Source organism: Akebia trifoliata, chromosome 13, assembly GCF_017979445.1.
Source record: "Akebia trifoliata isolate Shusen 1 chromosome 13, ASM1797944v1, whole genome shotgun sequence".
NCBI classification, from domain to species: Eukaryota; Viridiplantae; Streptophyta; class Magnoliopsida; order Ranunculales; family Lardizabalaceae; genus Akebia; species Akebia trifoliata.
The window spans coordinates 10688382-10708497 of record NC_141387.1 but is presented as its reverse complement, the minus strand read 5'-3'; the positions used below and the strand labels follow the sequence as shown (position 1 = coordinate 10708497).

Genomic DNA, 20116 nt, shown 5'->3' with positions numbered 1-20116 from the left:
TTTTTGAGATTAAGAGGGGGTTAGGCAGACTCCCAACTAAAAGGAGACAATTATATCCTTACATACACGTGTCCATTGGCATCCTTACATATAATTTTTTTGAGCTCCCTAAGAAGGTCCAATGGATCGAACATCAAGTTGCCATGAGAGATAAGGTAGGAGGCTAAAAAATATACAGCTTGGTTGCTTTTCTTGTAACAAAATGAGAAGTTAATGTTGTCAAATTCTTGCACTGCTATTTTAATAGCCTTGACGGTTCTTTCTTCAGTCCATGGCAAGATGTTCTCCCCATTGATAATGTCAACTGCCACTTTCGAATCTTCTCTGACAGTGATGTGTCTTATGTTAAGTCTCAATGTCATATTCAGGCCTTTTTGAATAGCTTGTAACTCATGGTTGAGGACCGATTTCCCTCTAGTGTTAATGACAATGGCCCCCACCGTGTCTCCCTTACTATTCTTGATAATTGCACCTTCTCCCCTATCATTACCTTCTCCCCTATCATTGCAACAATAAAAACAAGCATCTAATATCCAAAATACAAGAATATAAAAGGTAAAATCGATATTGGACACGTGGCATAAATAAAATAAATATCGACGACCGATAACATGATAATTAATGCATATCTCGAGGCATTGATATATCCTTGAGTAGATTTTTGGTTAAGATTGTAATCTTGCCTAGAAATAGAAAGTCTCCTTATTTACTAGAGAACATATATTTCTAGATAAGGAGAGATTTTGGAGAAGATCTTGATTTTATTTGATTTTTCTTTTAAGGTTTGTTTCTCTATCCATATAAGGAGTGAATAGGTAGAGGAAAAGGGGGGCACGGAGGAGAAAGAAAGTGGAGAAGGTACTAGGGGCTTGTAATCTTGTAATGGCTTGAAAAATAGTGGAATGCCTCTTCGGAGCTCGGGAATGTAGTCTGATTTTAAGACGAACCCCATAAACAAATCTTGCTTCTTGTCTTCTCTTTCTCTTTTCCTTTTCTTTGATCATTTTTCTGTATGATATTTTATCATTATTTAGTACGTCAAGAACCATGAAGATCGATTGTTAGGGGTAAATCTCAAGGAACCGACACCATTCGAGATTTTTCCTTTAGAAATTGGCACCGTCCTTGGAAACGAATGAAGAATACTACGAAAACCACAAGGTAGGGTAGATTGATGAACGTTGGGAGGATTTTGGGCACCCCATTGGGTTTTGATTTTGTTGATTAACTTTTTGATCGATATGAGTTTAATCAGATCAAAAGTAGTGGCATATCAGGAAATTGCAAATAACTATTTAATTGTGCCACTACGGTGGTGACAATCGATTGTACAAGGTGATAAGCTAGAGTTATTCTAGAGTAACAACTATTGGAAGATGCATGATAGAAAAAAAATTTGCAGATTACAAAACTCTAAATATGGTGTTGCATCAGCATCAAGAGAAAAAAGTAAATACAAAAGGTAAAAAGGTAAAGGTAATGCTATTGATATTACCAAGGCATTCTAGCATAACTATGTAAAAGGTATGATGATTGGTTTGTGCACAACATGAAGGTATAAAATAAGCTGTAAGTTGTAAAGTCTTCACGACTTTATTCTGACATAATAGGCAGATCATAGAGTTGGGCACAACCATTTGGCTCCATTGTGGTTGCAAAGTCTTCGCAACTCTACTCTAACTTCATGGGCAGAGCATAGAGTTGGGCGTGATCGCTTGGTTCCATTGGGGTTGCAAAGTCTTCGCGATTCTACTTTGACATGATGGGTAGATCATAGAGTTGGGCGCGACCACTTGTTTCCATTAGGGTTGCAAAGTATTCGCAACTCTACTTTAACCTGATAGGCAGAGTATAGAGTTGGGCGTGACCTTGTTCTATCATGTGCAGGTAGAGCAGAGTAGAGCAAATTGTGCAGGTAGAGCAGAGCAGATTGTGTAGGTAGAGCAAAGTAGGACTGTGCTGATAGAACATAACAGACTATGCAGGTAGAACAGAGCAGGACTGTGCAAGTAAAGTAAAATAGAACAGGATTGTGCTGGTAAAACAAAGCAGACTATGCAGGTAAAGCAGAGTAGAACAGGACCGTCTAGGTAGAGAAGAGCAGGATTGTGCAGGTAGAGCAGGACAGATTGTATAGGTAGAGTAGAGTTATCTTACATAAAAAAATAGTCTTAAGTTGCTTAAGGGGTCTTGAATGGCTAATGTCCTTAGTGATAACTTTATAGTGAGAGGATGATGGCTTAATAACCAAGACATCTTGAGTAACCACAAGGTTCCAAGGGACCATCGTTTCTTTAGAGAAAGAGCAGGGAATAATATTTTCATAAAGCAAAGTGAAGACACGAGAGTAGTATAATATTCCCGTAAATGGATCTCGACCTCACCAATCTCTACTGAAGGGAAGGGGGCTAATTGTAAAAGGTAAAATCGGTATTGGACGCGTGACATAAATAAGATGAATATTGATGAGCGATCACATGATAATTATTGCATATCTCGAGCCATTGATATATCCTTGAGTAGATTTTTGGTTAAGATGGTAATCTTAACTAGAAACAGAAAGTCTCCTCATTGACTAGAGAATATCTATTTTTACATTAGAAGAGATTTTGGAGAAGATCCTGATTTGATTTGACTTTTCTTTTAGGGTTTGTTTCTCTATTTGTATAAGGAGTGAATAGGTAGAGGAAAATGGGGGCTCGGAGGAGAAAGAAAATGGAGAAGAGGCTAGGGGCTTGTAAATCTTGTAATGTCTTGAAGAATAGTAGAATGACTCTTCGGAACCCAGGGACATAGTCTGATTTTGGGACGAATCCTGTAAACAAATCTTGCTTCTTATCTTCTCTCTCTCTTTCCCTTCTCTTTGATCATTTTTCTATGTGATTTTTTATCATTATTTAGTACATCAAGAACCTTGAAGATCGATTGTTAGGGGTAAATCTCGAGGAACCAATGCCATCCGAGATTTTGCCTCTATAAAGAACACTCTTCTGTTTTCACTAAAAGACAAGCATTTAATATCTAAAATACAATAATATTCTTCTACTTTCACTAAAGGAAAAATAATGATAGATGCTATTGAAACATAAATTATAGTGTAAGGGAATGCTAAGCATTGAACATTAAAATTTGAATAATAATGAATGCACACGGCCTTGGTATGTGGCTGACGTGGCAAAGGCACAGAACTGCACATCTTTTTTCCTGTTTATGCCGATGAAAACAACCTATGGTTATGTGCCCTTGCCATGTCAGCCGCATATGAAGACCGCATGCATTCATTACAACTCTTAAAATTTATATCTGTAATAGCATTCGAAAACCAGACCGAACTAGTGGTTGGACCAGGTTTGGTTAGTGGATAATTGCTTCTTTTTATATAAAAAAAATGATCAATATAAATGAAGATAATTTAGAAAAAAGTGGACATATTTCTAAATTTCATTAAATATAAATCAGTTCAACCAAATTGAATCAGCATTGGAGCAGTACTACAAATTTTCAATCATCGTTTTCATTTTCGAAACATTACCTCCGTTGCACTCATGGTGCCAAAGCATAACATGACAACATAGACACAAGCCATCACGCTAAACTTGCACTATCACCATGTTTAGTCATGGTGCCAAAGCATCATGTGGCCCCATTGACACAAGTCGTAGTGCCACACTTGCATTACATCGTGTTCGCTTACGGTGCCGAAAGGCTACAACGTTGAATGGGTCACGTTGCGAAAGAGTCACATTTGCAGCATCAACAACAATCGTAGTACCGCTGGGTTCAGTCTTCAAGCCTCGAAAATGAACAAACAGAGTACGGTACCGATCCAGACGACGTCTTAGTAGAAGAACAAACTATTGAATGACCACAATCGTGGAATACGTGAAAAAATGGATGAATTTGATGCCAAGGTCCATCAAATTTGTTTGGATTAAGCCAAATTCAATGGATGTTGACATCGAATCGACCCCTTTTTCACATAGTCCTGCTTTAGGCAATAGTTGGAACTACCCTTGAATATTTGGCAGTTGGCCCGGACATCCTCAAAGACATTATCCACCTTTGTATGACATCTTTTCTGTGTATCCATAGAGGTATGCAACTAGACTAAATCCCTTAGGTACATTGTCATGTTCAAATGATCCTCTCAATGTTAGGAAGTATTTAGTCCCATGAAAATCTAAATAATTATATTATAGTGACATTGAGTTTAAACTTTAAACATATAACCCAAAACAAACGTAAATGTTTGAACCTGCATAAAAAAAAGTGTGTACAATCATTTTAATGAAAGAGAGGTGAAGATCAACACTTACAGAACATTCCATAAATTATGGGTCCTTTTTGGAAACAAAAACTGTGAATCATCTGCTACATATGTCAAGTACCAAATTTGTAATCTTAGTTTTCTTACCAACATCACAACTTGAAATGTAGCAGAGCAGGGTTCCCATCTAATCCTTTTGCATTGTAGTATTCAATGAATTCCTTCGCCGTTGTTTCTCTATATATAGGAGGATTTTCTTCTGATAACAACTCCTTGATTGGGGAGATCTTTGTTGATAGCTGAAGATTGTTGTAGAAAAAGTATGCTACAGATATTCTTGGGCCTACATGGTTGGCACGTACTCTATGTTGAACACTTTTAAACTTGTCATTAGAGACAAGCTGAATCAAGACAACAAACAAAATAAGTTAAGACATAGTAACAATTTCATGCTAAATCCTTTATAATGCTTTCGTAAACTATCCTTTTTGCAGATGTGCAAAAAACATCATCAATAAACGATTGCATTTCAATTGTTATAAATGTTGCATGAAGCATAGCCAAAGGTATAGTAGAGAAGCTTTATGCACGTAGAATTGATTGGTTACTATGGTAACTATGTCTGAAATAGCCTTACTATCATACCAATCACATTGATAATAACATCTTCAATGTAGATTGTAGAAGCTATATAAAAATAAACTTCATGAACCATAAATTATCAACTAAACAATAAAATGTGATTAATATGGAATAAGATTAATATAACAAAGAATTACCTGTAAAAGATCTCCAATGTTTACTACTAGACCTCCATGCATGGGAGGGACATCTACCCATCGATTTTGATGAAGAATTTGGAGGCCGCCGATGTGATCTTGTAGAAGGATAGTTAGAAAATCAGTATCTGAATGCTTACTAGTGCCCAATGTAAGTTCCGGTTCAGGGCACGCTGGATAGTAATGACAGAGAATTGAATGTCCCTTGCTACATTCCATGTCCTTAAGGTGGCTGGGATTGAGCTCAAGAGCCTCCGATAGCAACTCAAACAATGTGATCCCCATTTTCAACACATGCTTTGAGTACTCGATTATTGTATCTCTACAAATTAGGCACTTTCATCATTAGGGAGGTTATATCAAAATTAATTATTTCTACAAATTAAGGATTTGTTTGAATTTGTCACAGAATGTCATTATCACAATAACCTCATGTATATTCCTTATTACAATGATATTCTTCATATTGAGTCGTCTCCCAACTTTTCGTTGGGGAATTACACGCTTTCTGTGTATCGACCTCGCACCAAGAGGAAAAACAAGATGGGGGGGTGGGGGGTAGTAACTTCAAACAGCGCTTGTGGTGAAGCACAGAGGGAAGATATTTTGGGGGAATTCTGTAGAAAATGGATCACTTTAGAAAATCGGTATTGATCTCTAGAAAAACAATATCTTTCCTCCCATCTCAGTCTTAAGTTTGATGTTCCTCAAACAAATGGCTAAGATATTTTTCACTTGATTACTTTAATCATGAACTTTGACCAAATCAACTGTGTTGGTTAAAGTTAACACTCAATAGAGGCGCGTCTAATATTGTTGAATTCTTGGAGGCATGTGAAATATGTCATCTAGTATATGTACTAACTTAACAAATAACAAAGAATAAGGCTAGTCAGGTTGACAAGTCTGACTAGGCTTAGTAAGGGTTGTTGGAATCACATGGATTGTCAGGTTGTCAAAATAACACCTCAACATTGACTTTGATCCAAGGTTTTGAAAATAAATGATCATCAAACTCCCAAGATTAAAATCTAAATCCAACCGTGAAAAATCAACATATATACCTGTGACATTGATTATGTTTTCAGTGCTGATTTTGTAACTCAAATTGACAGGGTAACTCAAAAACTCAATGATGTGGCAAGTGCAAGAACCATAGATTTTTTTCTTACGGGATACACAGTTGCACATGGTTTATGGAGTTGTGTACTCCTAGGGAAAAATCTATTGTTCTTGTAGTAGGGGTACATGTGAGTTGGTTTTTGAGTCAACTTGCCAGGTTTAGTTACAAAATCATTACTCTTATGTTTATGGATACCACGCGAATGGGTGATCCTCAAACCATCCTTACTATTAAGGAAATTAAGTGTTTTTAAATAAAATAAATTAAATACAAAAATTTATGTACGAAAATAAAAATGTCATTTCTTTAATTCAAGAGTCCACTCCATGAAGTTCAAGATAAACTTGGACGAATTCTACAAGTGTCAAACGATTAATTTTTATTTATTTTTAGGAAAATGCTGAAATGACACAAAGTATTTACTGCAATTCTCACAAGTCTGATGTGAGATGTGCAAATAACCATATATGTGTTTCCTCGCGATACGAGTAAAAATCATCTATGGTTATGTATGTATGTCCACGTCCGAATTGTGAGAATCACAGTAAATCTTGTGTCACCCCAGCACGACCATCCCCCCACCCACACTCACCTTGGCATATACAATATGGAGTCTGACTAGCCTTTCTAAGTTAGTAACGATTCCACCCTTTGGACTCACCTTGTACTATCCAAAATCATGATACAGTGCATCAAGGATGTAGAGGTAAAAATTCTATAAACTTTGAAAAGAAAAAAAATCAAGAAAAATTTCACCATTAAATTTTGATTTTAAATTTGGGAATAGGTAGAAGTTCGTTAGCCATCCATTTTTAAAACCGTGGATCAAGCACAAAAGAGAAAAAAAAAATTGGTCTTTTTTTTTAGATCTGGGTTTTTCCATGAAATCTAGAGGGCTTGTGGTGTTAGATTGCTATTTGTTAATGTGGTAATCCATTAGAGCAAAGCAACTCTTACTAGTAAGGCTTGAAATCTTGTTTTTTGATAATATGTACTTGTTTCAATACGTACCTACATGCCAAAGGCAACTCTTCCTCGTTAATAGGATCAGAACCCATGACACAAAATAAGGTGTCTCTCCAATTAGCAGCTGGTGCTCTATAAAGATCAAAGTTGCTGTTGTAAACCACCCTTTTTGTGTCATCACGTGTATAGTACTCCATCTTCACTTCTTTAGGTTGCTCGTAAAACCTACGTACTCCTTCAAACATCCCATCTAAGACTTCTATAGGAATCTCATGGTTCACTACTTGGAAAAATCCCCAAGTCTCCGATGCTTGTCGGACTTGTTCGATGATCTCCTTTCGTCGATCGACACTCTTCTCGATTCCTTGAAAGTCTATAATTGGAATCGTGAGTTGCTCATTGTCCAAAGTGGAATTCTCATCTAGTGGATCTTGAGGTCGGATGAAGATTCGTGGGATCTTTGCCACACCATCATCGACTAGACCTTTAACACCCGCTTTCGTATCATCAAAGGCTTTCAATTCTTGGGTTCGATCATAGTTCAACTTACTGTCAATAGAAACTTCGCCCGATTCGGAGACCACCATTTCTGTTTCTTCTATGGTTTTTTTTTTTTTGATGAAGAACACAAGAAGATCGATCACTGAAAAATCTAAGTGTTGAATTCACGTCTAGATGTTGGAAGAAGAGAAGTGGTTCTTGACTTCTTTACGTTAGAAATAAAAAAGAATACACCATAAATATTTGAGAGCTTTTATTGTCACACCAACTTTTGCTAATGCCACCTCAAAATGTGTAGTACATCTTTTGTGAGCAAGTCTTAGAGTGATGTGAAGCTTGAACCTCATGTCGCAAAGTGGATAGGAATCATAGATGCTTCATGACTCGTATCTTGATGAAAAGTATCTATGATTTTCACACGCTTTCACGTCATATAAATATTAAATAAGAAAAGGTCGGATAGTCTATCGAGGCGGCTTGACTTACAGTACCAAGATACTTACAAAAAAGAGTGTGATCAGAGTGTCCACACCACACGCATCTACAGAAAACCAAAAATTTACATCCTCGAGATATAATTTATAAAATCAACGATTTTCTATGCATTGCCAGGTCAGCCGAATGTCCAACGAAATAGGTAGTGAAGCATTTTCCTTTTCTAAGGAATTAAACAAAACTTATAAAAATATTAATAAAATATAAAAGATTATTTAATTCATAATCTTTATATTAAAATATAATTTTAAGAAACGCCTAAATTATGAATTCGGTAAGTGGTTTCTTTGAAAAATGGTAGAATTTATAAATTATCGGTTTCAGTGTCACTTTGTGAAAAATTGTAAGATACGAAAAAGTTGAATATATGTTGTTGCATATGCTTGTCTGAATTTTGTCACCATTTCCTAGAAAATTATTATTTATGAATATATGTTAGATGCTTGTCTTAATTTCATCACCTCTTTGTGAAAAACTATGCCTGAATATGTTCAGATACCTATCTAATAGATGGGTATGAATATGATATATATTTGTCTTAAAGGCTTGAAGGTGAGGGCGAATACTTCTGATTTCGAAAGTATTAATGAGGCAAAGATGATTGTGCCAGATTTCAAAGTCAATTCAAATAGCTAGGCCGAACCTCTTCTACTATAAGCTAGGACAAATTTACTAGACTAATTAAACTCCACTTTGTCTAGATTCTTAGGTTCAAATCACACTCTCAACATTAGGTATGTGTTTTGGTGTAGTAAATGATTTTTTTTTAAGGATAAATTACACTTTGACCCCTACTATTTGGGCCCTCGAGGATTGATAGGGTAGCAATCCAATGATACTTTGGTTGTGTTTGTGCTTTCTTGTTTTCAAATTTTACTTTTTTATCAGTCAACCTGTTTTTAATGAATTCAATAATTCAATGCTTGCAGAATTTGAACCTATGTTTCTAGTATCATCACTCAAAGATTTTACCAATTAAGCTATCTGGCACGTGCTTGTTTTCAAAAATTACCCCTAAAATCTAAGGCAATGTATCATGCCCACGTCAAAATAGATGCATGTGTGTAGGACTAACAAGTAAGAGGTTTTTGAGAAAAAAACAACTCTTTTTATTTTATTAAAGAGTTGTGCTAGAGTGACATTGAAATTTATATGGTTTCACATATTGCTGACGTGGATGTGTGTACGGAACCATAAATGCTTTCATCAATGGTTCCGTGGGCACCTCCACATCAGCAATGTATAAAATAATGTAAATTTCAATGTCATTTCAGCATTTTAATTCCTTTATTCAATCAAAGACGCTGATAGTCCCACGTTTTGTAAATATTGTCCACCAATTACTACTAGAGTAAATGCCTTAGCCAGTTTGTTATGTTCAAATGATCCTCTCAACATTATGATGTGTTAAGTTGCATTAAAAAATCTATTTGAATAGAACATAGCGACATAGTGTTTAAACATAAATAACCCAAAACTAATGCAAATTGAACCTAAACATAAACAAGTATAGTGTACAATCTTTTTTAATGAAGAAAAGGTGAAGATCAATAGATCCAAAACATTCAAACAACAACGATGAATCATCTTCTATGTACTCATAGTTATCTTATCAACATCACAACTTGAAATACGGCAAAGTAGAGTTCCCCTCATGTCCTTTTGCACTGTAGCATTCAATGAATTCTTTCACAGTGATTTCTTTATATAAGGGAGGATTTTCTTTTGATAACAACTCCTTGATGGGGGCATCTTTATGGATAAATGATGGTTGTAGAAAAAGCATGCCACAGAAATTCTTGGGCTTGGGGTGGGCGTGTACTCTATGTTCAATGTTTTTAAGTCTGTCATTGACAACAATACAATAAATAAAATAATTTAAATAGAGAAAAAATTATAATTAATTAAATGTAATGCTTTCATAATTAAACTTTCCTTCATGAGATGTGAAAACATCATCAATAAAGAATCGTGCCTCATCGTATTTCAATCGTTATAATCATGCTCTGGAAAAAAAATTACATACACGGGTGACTAGTTATAATGGTTACTCCATCTGAATAGCCTTACTGCCATAATCATCAGAGTGATAATAGTATTTTCAATATAAGAACTATATAAAATAAGAGAGCATTAATTTCTCACGGGCCACCCGTGAGGGCACACCCTAACTTGGTGTGTGTGATGTGCCAGCATTGCACGATCCCCAGGAATAGTGCTTGGACAAGACCATGGTCTATGGACTGGGCAAAGTCCAAATACAGGCTCTATCTGTTGTCTATCGGGATGGTTGATTATCAAAAAAAAAAAAAAGGACCATTTAAACCTTGTTTTATAAAATTTTAATCTGACCAGTACTTTTTCGAGAAAATACCTGAACTACCCTTCATCAACTAAAGAAAATAAAAAATCATTGTTCTTTTAACTTCAAGAGTTGACCCAAATGAATGTTTGACATACCCCAATTTTTTAAAATTGATGACATGTCCCTTGACCTTTGTCATCTACTATAAATTAATGAAAATGTTCTACATGACCAAAAAAATCATTTTTTTTTCCAAAACTAGGATAATAACGATGATCATCATCACAATCAAATGTTAAAAAGAAATTTAAATATTTGAAATGTAGTTTTGAAACTCAACTTGGAGGATGTACATCAAATAGAAACAACTTGAAAACTTGCTTAATCGAATCATCTAAGAGTGTAAAGATGGCTAGTTTTGGGAAGGAAAAAAATAAGGGCTTTTTGGTCATATAGATTATTTAATAAGCAATGACCAAGGTCAAGGAGCATGTCATAAATATTAAAACATAGGAAAATATTCTCAAAACATGGGAGGTTCACCTCTCAAACAAGTCACGAATTCCTTACACTTTTGGAGTTTGACTTCTTTTTACATTGTTTAGGTTATTCGGCTTGTTTTGAAAGTGAACAAATAAAATTGTTTTTACATGTAATTTTAGTTGAATCTAAGATATTATTTGATGATTTATATAAAATTAATTTTAATTATGATTATGTTCAGTCTTTAGTTACCTTGTATTCGAATAAAAATTCATTCATCTTGTGACATAAACGTTTGAGGCATATCTCCAAAATTAGGATAAAGAGATTTATGAAGGGCGAAATTTTTGTTGAAATGGCAATACAGGTAATTTAAAAAAAATATTTTAAAAAGTCTTTCATACACTAGTACCCATATTAATGTCTGGAAGACTTTTTAAAATATTTTTTTTAAATTAAGTGAGTACCCATATTCTTTATGGGTAGACTTTTCGTACATATCTTCTAAAAATGGTTCTTTGGAATCATTTTCCCAAAATAATTCAAGTTGGACAAATTATCAAGTCAATAAAATGTGATTAATATAGACTAAGTTTAGTGTAGCATAGACTTACCTATAAAACATCTCAAACGTTTACTACTAGAGCTCCATGTATTGTAGGGACATCTATCCATTGATTTTGATGAAGAATTTGGAGCCACCAATGTGATCTTGTAGAAGGATGGTAAGAAAATCATTGTTTGAATGCTTGCTAATACATAGCGTAAGTTCTGGTTCAGGGAACGTTGGACAGTAGTGAGAGAGAATTGTATGTCCCTTGGCACAATCCATGTCTCTAAGGTGGTTGGGATTGAGCTTGCCACAAAATGCTATTGTTGCTTTGGACCGTTGGCATAGAAGCTAGCAACGAATTTGGGTTTTGGAAAATGCTCAGATTTTTTGCAGCATTAGTTTCAAAAAGGTTTTATTAATTAAATTTTACTATAAAAAGATAATTGTGACTTCTATTTGTTCACAAAAGCATCACAGGGACCTCGTGCATACTACGTATTACAATGATACTTCTTATTACTTGGTTTGCTCCTATGCACCTTGATCGAGTGTAAAGCTTGCAAAAGAGATGCAGAGATTAAGATTAAGAAATGGACTTTGGGTAAGTCGAATTCGTTCCACAGGGACAACGAAGATTCAAATATTCATTCGATTAGAAACCAAAACAAAGCTTTGAAACAGATTGATTTAAAAACAAAACTGATTTGTTGCACAAATAAGATGGAAATAAACTTGCAATTCTATTTAAAACAGAAACTAGAGGTTGAAGATAAAAGAAAGGGAGATTAGAGAGTTCAATGTAGCCTTCACAAACCATCCATAATGTAAATTAAATTTGAATCTAACTCAATCCATGTAGCAAGTCATTGCTCATGGATCGGAAAGTGGAGCCGTTTAATCATTGAATGTAACTAAGGATCATTCATGAAATACTGATTTAATTAAGATTGCTTAACCTATATTTCAATTCTTCACAGAGCATAGCCATTCTTGAACTTATCTAAGTAATGGCTATCAAAGCTTGAATCATAAACATAAGCTAAGGAATCTAATCAAAGGAGAATTTATAGAATGATTAACAAGACAAGCAAAAATAATGAATTTAAACTACATTAAATGGATGGACTTGCTCTGGCATTATTGAACTCTCTAAGGAGATTCTAGCCACTCATTGCAAGGGTTATAGTTGTAGAAAATAATAAAAGAAAAGAGAAGATAGGAGAAGAAGATGAAGATGCAACTTGATTCCTTCTTGAATGGATCTCCAAAATAAAGTTACAATAGAGCCAATGGCTTACTCTTGATGTTCTCACTACACTCAAGATCTCACCAAAAGGAAAAATTACAGAAAATTAAAAGAAGAAAAAATCAAAACTTATGGAACAAGAGAAGAAGAGAAGAGCCCCCAATTTATAACATTTGTATTCGGGTAATCGGGTCAACTTTTCGGATGATTTGCTTCGAACTACCCAATCAGTTACAACCACCGAAGCTTCTAGAAGTTTCTGTAAAAATCTCGAAGACAAATTCCTCGAGATGACCGCGGCGCGGTCATGCCTAGCCGCGGCGCGGTGACGTGGCGCCCAAATCGACCGAGATTTTTCTGGAAACTTCCCTTCGACTCGTGTATTGTAACCGTAATTGTTTCGTGATTTGTTGGCTTCCACGTGCGCTACAATTAACACTAATATATCATTAGCTTTATTAATTTGGATAAATAAAATAATTTTGCAATTATTTAAAGGAACTAACATTTATGCAATGGTAATCTTAATGCAATTACGGTCCCAAAATCGAATAATTGGGACCTTATCACACCTCACACCCCCAAAAAAATGGAAAATACTAGCCTCAAGCCACTACAAGAAAATTGACTTTTAGTGATGAGTTTTTTAGCCACGATTTATATATTATCATTAAAAAATAATTTTTAGTGGCTAAATTAATATGTTACCATAAAAAATATTATAGCATCAACATTTAGTGACAACTCAAAAGTATGCACCACTAATATCATGAATGTAAATTTTATCACTCTTGAAGGTGGCCACATCAAGATATTTAGTAATGACTTATATTTTGTGTCACTAAAGGTTGAAGATTTTAGTAGAAATATAATTTTTGTCACTAATGATTGGTCATTAATTACAATTATATTTTGTCACTAAAAATATATTTTTAACCACAATGTATATATTTCCACTAAATAGTAATTTTTAGTGACAAAAATAAAATATTGTCACTATAGGTGTTATACTAATAATATTTTGTGACAACTCAAATATAGTAATAATATATTTTTTGTCACTAATCGGTCATTAATTATAATTATATTTTGTCACTAAAAATATATTTTTAGCCACAATGTATATGTTGCCACTAAATAATAAGTTTTAATGACAAAAATAAATTATTATCACTACAAATGTTATACTAATAATGTTTAGTGACAACTCAAATGAAACAGTTATAGGTGTTATATTAATAACATTTACTGATAGTTCAAATGTAGCGGCTATAGATATTATTCTAACAACATTTAGTGTCAAAAATAAAATATTATTATTATTGGTGTTATACTAACGACATTTAGGCAGTGTTTGTTTGCACTATTTTTCAACGTTTATTGCTGAAAAAAATTAAATTTAGCACTTTTTGTCAAAATAGTGCGTTTGTTTACTCTATATTTTCAACGATTATTGTTGAAAATAAGTGAAAAAAATTCAACACTATTTTGATACTGAAAAAAAGTGCTAAAGCGATAAACACTTCGTTTTTTTCGACATGAACAAGTATGCCTTTTGTTTTTTTGAACTTGAACAAGTATGCCCTTATTCTTAAAAGGTTATTACCTCTTATATCCCATGGATAAGTATATAAGCACCCCACAAATTAATAAACCTACACCATGGCTAAATTATTTTGTCTTATATGAGTTAAAAGTTTTCGAATAAGTTGATTTTTGATGTGGATGATCTCTACAATGAGGAGATCATCCTCACCAAAAATCAACACATCCTAAAATTTCTAACCCTATCAAAACAAGTTCAAGAACTGTAAATCGTTCCCTTTTTTTTTTTTTTGAAAACTATTTTTGACGAGTTAGAAGTTTCAAAATGGGCTGATTTTTGGTGAGGGTGATCTCTAGACTATATAGACCATCCTCACTAAAATTTTGCTCATTCCAAAAACTCTAACCCATATAAAACAAAAAATAATTGGTTATGATGTGGGTTGCCCTTATTAATTCATAAGGTGCTTTTATAATTACACATCCTTCATTTCCATCGAAAATTATTCATCCAAATTACGTTATTTTAATGTTGACTTCAAATTTTGGTGACTTGTATGGCATTATTATTTTTAATTTGAAATTTGTGGGCTTTTATAAATAGAAATTATTATTTATAAATTGAAGATTTTAGTATTATTTATTATTTAAAAATAAATTGTATTTTAATTTTATAAGAAATAATATATTTTATTGTGTTTGATAAGAAATAGGCATTTGAAACATACGAACAATGCATAATATGATTGTAAGGGTAACAAAGACAATTTTCCAGCTTCAGCAATGTGTTACAAATATGATTCAGCATCTAAACAAATAACTTTTTCAGCACTTAAATTCAAAGCTTATAATTTTCAGTGCTTAATGCTATTCAGCACTTATTTTTTTCAGTTTAACAAACAGCACCTAGTGACGAATGAAATATAGCGGCTATTGGTGTTGTACTAACAACATTTAGTGACAAATCTTTGGAAAATCAATTTCGATTGTTTCCTTCTCGAATCGACCATCTCTCTCTCAATTTGAAACACGAAATAAATAGAATCTTCAACAATCTATTCTCTTTTGTTTTGAGCTCTCGAACTTAAAATCTCGTTAATTAAGTTTTGTAACTTTTGCAGATGAAAATGGTAGATACGGGAGGTTTGCATTCGAAGCTTCAAAGATCAAAGAAACTCATAAAAGGCTTCAGTGAGTTCAATTCTTCCTTCACTAAGTTCAAATTCGAATTTTCAGTAAAATTTATAGAAATCTTAGATAGAGCAATATAAAGAAATTGACTCAGCTTCAAATATTTGAATCGACTATATAAAACCCTAATTTCTGGATTGATCCTATGATCTTTTATGATTATTTTGATTTATCTTTCTTTTTTACATTTTATTTTTGGGATGATTTAGATATTTGTCTTTTGGTTACTTTTTTCACCAAAAATCCTGCATTCAAACTTTGGTCATTAGGGCTTTTTTTTTTTCATTGATAAAGATGTTTGTATTACTACTAGGATAGGGTAGGCTTGTATCTCATTACAAAAGGAAAGTTTTTATGGAGAAAGAAATTTTTAACAATGTCAATTAAGATATTCTATCTTAGGAATTATTCATAATTATAAAATTCTTTATACATAACTTGTTTGATGTAATGTGGATAAATACCCTGTTAAGGTTCCTAATAATGATTATCATCCAAGAATCATAAATCAGGATTATCTTCAAGACAAGAAGGTTATGAAATCAGATCTATAATATCAATACCCATAAACTTCACCTAACTATATAACAACTTGATTTTCTCTATTTTTTGTCTTCTTAGATAGAAGAAAATAATTAAATATATTTCTTACCTTGTAACTCTGCTAAATAAGGAAAATGCTGGAATGACATAGGGTATTCAATGTGATTCTCACAAGTCTGATGTGGGATGTGCACATAACCATAGATGTGTTTCCTCGTGATACGAGTAAAAACCATCTACGGTTATGTATGCATCTCCGCATCAGAATTGTGAGAATCACAGTAAATCTTATGTCACCCCAGCACGACTTGCTAAACAAATAAGAGGGTTAAAGACGTCTTGTCTTTGGGTATTCTTGCTACCATTTTCTGTTAGTCTCTTATTTAAGACCATGATCAAGCCATATGTTGATCAACTTACACAATACACAAGGATGACTCAACCATCGATTTATGCGGGGATAGGCCTAATTAACCTTTTCTTTTATGGGTATGTGCTTGAGATTCACTCAAACTTTTTCCTCACAACATCTGGGATTGATAGTCACTAGTTGGCACCTTCAATAGAGGAGGACTTTCCATAGAAGCCACTAATCCAAACAAATCTAATATGAAGGACAAAACCTAATAATTGGAGAAACCTGAAATTGATTTATTACTTTTTTCCCTATCTCCAAACGGAATTATAAAAGAAGAAAGAACAAAAACTTAGTTTTATTCTAATTGACGTACTTACTATAAATAGTAATATTATTTATAACAAGTCTAAAAATAGAAAAATTCTAATTACTTCCTAATTGGATTAAGAATCTTAAGTATGTTAAAACTCTCTTCTACCATAAGTTCAGAATCACAATCAAATTAGAGTGTTATTTGCAGTCAAAGATTCTATAAATAGAAAGTTCAACTTTGACTATTATTTCAGAGGGGTAAAGGATGTCGAAATACTTCATGGAATGAGCGCCTGAGCATTGGGTGGCATAGCCCTCTAAGTCCTCTTTCTAACGCCTTTGGAATCGTCAAATTCCGAGTTCGTATAACAAAGTTATGCTTAATTTACCATAGACTATCTATGTAGATCCTTCTGGATCAGCCACGAATGTTTATGGAAAACAAAGGGTCAACCCGATTCGTTTCAATTTCCATATCCCCAAAAAGCAGAGATTATATTTATAGATCTCTTTCACATGGCCGTTTACACATCTTAAATCAGTTTTAGAGCAACTCTGTTGGATATCTGCTTGTTTTATGGTTTAAAAAGTGATTGGGTATGTCGAACAATTGCACTGAAGTGCTCTTAAAGTATATAACGAGGTTCATACACCCTACAACATTAAAGTGTATAAGAACAATGATGCATGCATTTCAGGCGATGAACAATAATTTATATGTTCAATTTGAACTAGGGACATCAATATGGATAAGAGTTGGATGGAGATTGAGGATAGACGATCCACACTCATAGTTTAATATAATTTGATTTCACATTAGAATTTGTAATTCAGCCTGGGAAATATTTGAATTGTTGTAGCTAGGCTATATCATAGTTTAATATTTTGATAATCTCATGAAGCTTTCTAATTTATTGGTGGCCCATCTCGTGAGTTGTTAAAGAGTTGTGATAAATGTAATTCATTAGTCTTATAATTAGAACATGTTTTATTCATCGATGATGCTTGAAATTTACATTGCATTGTACAAATTCACTTTTTTTTTTTAAATCTATAATCTATTCTATGCATTTTCATAGTTGCTGTTATTTTTTGTTCAATTTTCTCCTGAGTTGTGTCCTTTGTTTTTGTTGGTGTTTCAAGCACCTTAAAGGAATTACTTTTTTAATAGATTCCTGGACAAACCTGATTCATAGGTGTAAATATTAAAATGAGACACTTTGAGGATATCATATAATATTTTTTTGGAAAATCAATTGAGATGAGAAAAAAATTATCATCTTTCCTCCCCAACTCACTCACTGCTTCTAAACAGGCCCTTCAGACCAACTTTAACTTGGTCATCATCTCACAATGCTAAGCAGCCTAATAGACATGGAAGTCGAAGCTAAACCCTCACCATTTCCTCCAAAATCACAACAAAACAACTACAAATTTCACATTTCCTAAGTAAAAAAAAAGAACTGACAATAAAAAAATAAAACAGAGTTTGGCCCAAAATACTACCATCTCTTAAGAATTGGTCACAAGCATTTGCTACCCTTGAAGGAATGCTACAAAACTAATATCTTGGTTATCAAAACAAATCCCAAATTTTGTGAGAATGTATATTTGGTGCCATGGTCCTGAATGCTTTAAATATGCTCATTTGGCCACAATCCACTTCTCATAAAAGTTGCAACTAGATTGCAAGGACTATTATACACTTCAAACTCGCTATCAATTCCATCCTTCCAAATCTCTCTCTTTGTCTCCCATTCATTTCATATTGCTTTCATCTTCTTCCACCTTATATCGTTTTCTGCCACTTGTCTTCCTACATGAAATAAGTGCAGTTTCTACCTTCTCTTAACAGCAGTTGCTACCACATCTTCTCAAACTCATCAGCCACAACATGCCCCACTCCTATGCCATCTATCTATTCCAGACAGCCAGCACACACATTTCCGTTTTCCTTTAACAGTAGCAACTGCCACATCCAGTTTGATTTACTAACAAAAAAAGGACCTCGTGTTTTCCTCTTGCTACCTCTTACACTTATTGTGCTATTTTTCAGCTGTATTGCCACCTCGTTCCCCTTCTTTTTTCCTTCTGCTTTCTTCATCATATTTTGTGTTTATTATTGATCATGATCATGAGTGTTGCTACACATGGGATAATAATAACAACATTACCTCCATCTAGCCTTCCTTCTTTCTTAATTCTAATTCTGTTATTTTCACATCCACTGCCAATATCGCTATTTTCTACCCTCAAATCGCACCGCTATCCATGCCATTCTCATACCTTTATGTCAACTACACCCCCGACCATCTCGCTTTCATCTCTTCAAACCTCTATTTATCCATCACCGCAATATCGCTCCGCTTCTCATCTTCACACATTTCACTATTGTGTGCAATCTTGGTGGTGTACATATTTTATCAGATTACAATAATATCCCGATTTTGAATCATTACGGATATGTCTCGTTCTAAGAAACATGACAACTCAACTTGGACGAGTCAAGTTAAATCTTATTCTTCTCTATAACTCTGTCATGAACAATATCTTCCAACTAGACAAATAATTTTCCCTTTTGTTTGAACTATAGATTTATTTGAAATTCATTTACTTGGAAGGGAAGGTCAAAGTCGGCAAGATTTACTGACAGGTCCAACCGTAGAATGGAAATGTTTGTGAAAATGTATAAAAAAAATAGTGTTAATGTGTGTGTGCTGAAAAGTGTGTAAATAACCAAGTAGGTGCTAAAAGTACGTAAAAACTGAGTATTTGCCTGAAGAGCGTTATCCTAATCATTTACTCAAAATTCACTTGAAGATTTGTTGATATAGTATGTTTTTGTTTTAAAGGTTATCAGTAAAGACAGTGCACCCCTCCTTCACCACAAACATATCACGTACATACTACAGTCAGATGTGTTTCTTCTGTTATATATTTATATGAGTCCGGCTATCTCACACTCATTCAGGGAAGAGAAGTGTGCGAACGAGCATGTCAACCATTGGATGAAAAAAAAAACATATTTTCTACGATTTAGAGAATTCCCTCACGTTTTTGCAAACATTAGAGAAAAACTGAGGGCATACCTCCCTTGACCACAATCTCCTTTGAAATACTTTTCTACAATTACCTAAAGACATCATCTACAAGACTACAACCTCTACCCACAAAGCAATCGTCTACAAAAACCAGTCTATCAAGTTGCTCACCCTAACCTCATCTTCAATAATTGATCCCCCCTAATGTTATCTTTCTACTGAGGTTTGAAGGTTGAAGGAGAGAATCTTAGGTTGAAAATCTAAGTGAAAATAGTCATGTAGTAGATGACGGAATTGGTGGAGATTTACAAGGCAAAAAAATCCCTTGTGCTTTCTAGAGAAAGAACTTTAAATGAGTTGAACTGCGATCCATACATCTAAACTTGGCTTCATGTTCAGGATGCAAGA

At 33.9% G+C, this 20116-nt stretch overlaps 1 protein-coding gene across 1 annotated transcript; it reads right to left on the bottom strand.

Moving 5' to 3' along the window:
- Positions 1–4307: 4307 nt before the first annotated feature.
- On the bottom strand, positions 4308–7856 carry LOC147387822 (1-aminocyclopropane-1-carboxylate oxidase homolog 1-like). The gene is made up of 3 exons (XM_086421824.1): positions 7181–7856; positions 5047–5368; positions 4308–4668 (listed from the first exon to the last, which is right to left on the bottom strand). The coding sequence occupies exons 1-3, from the start codon at positions 7720–7722 to the stop codon at positions 4420–4422; spliced, it is 1113 nt and encodes a 370-aa protein (XP_086277950.1). The 5' UTR covers positions 7723–7856; the 3' UTR covers positions 4308–4419.
- Between the last annotated feature and the right edge of the window lie 12260 nt (positions 7857–20116).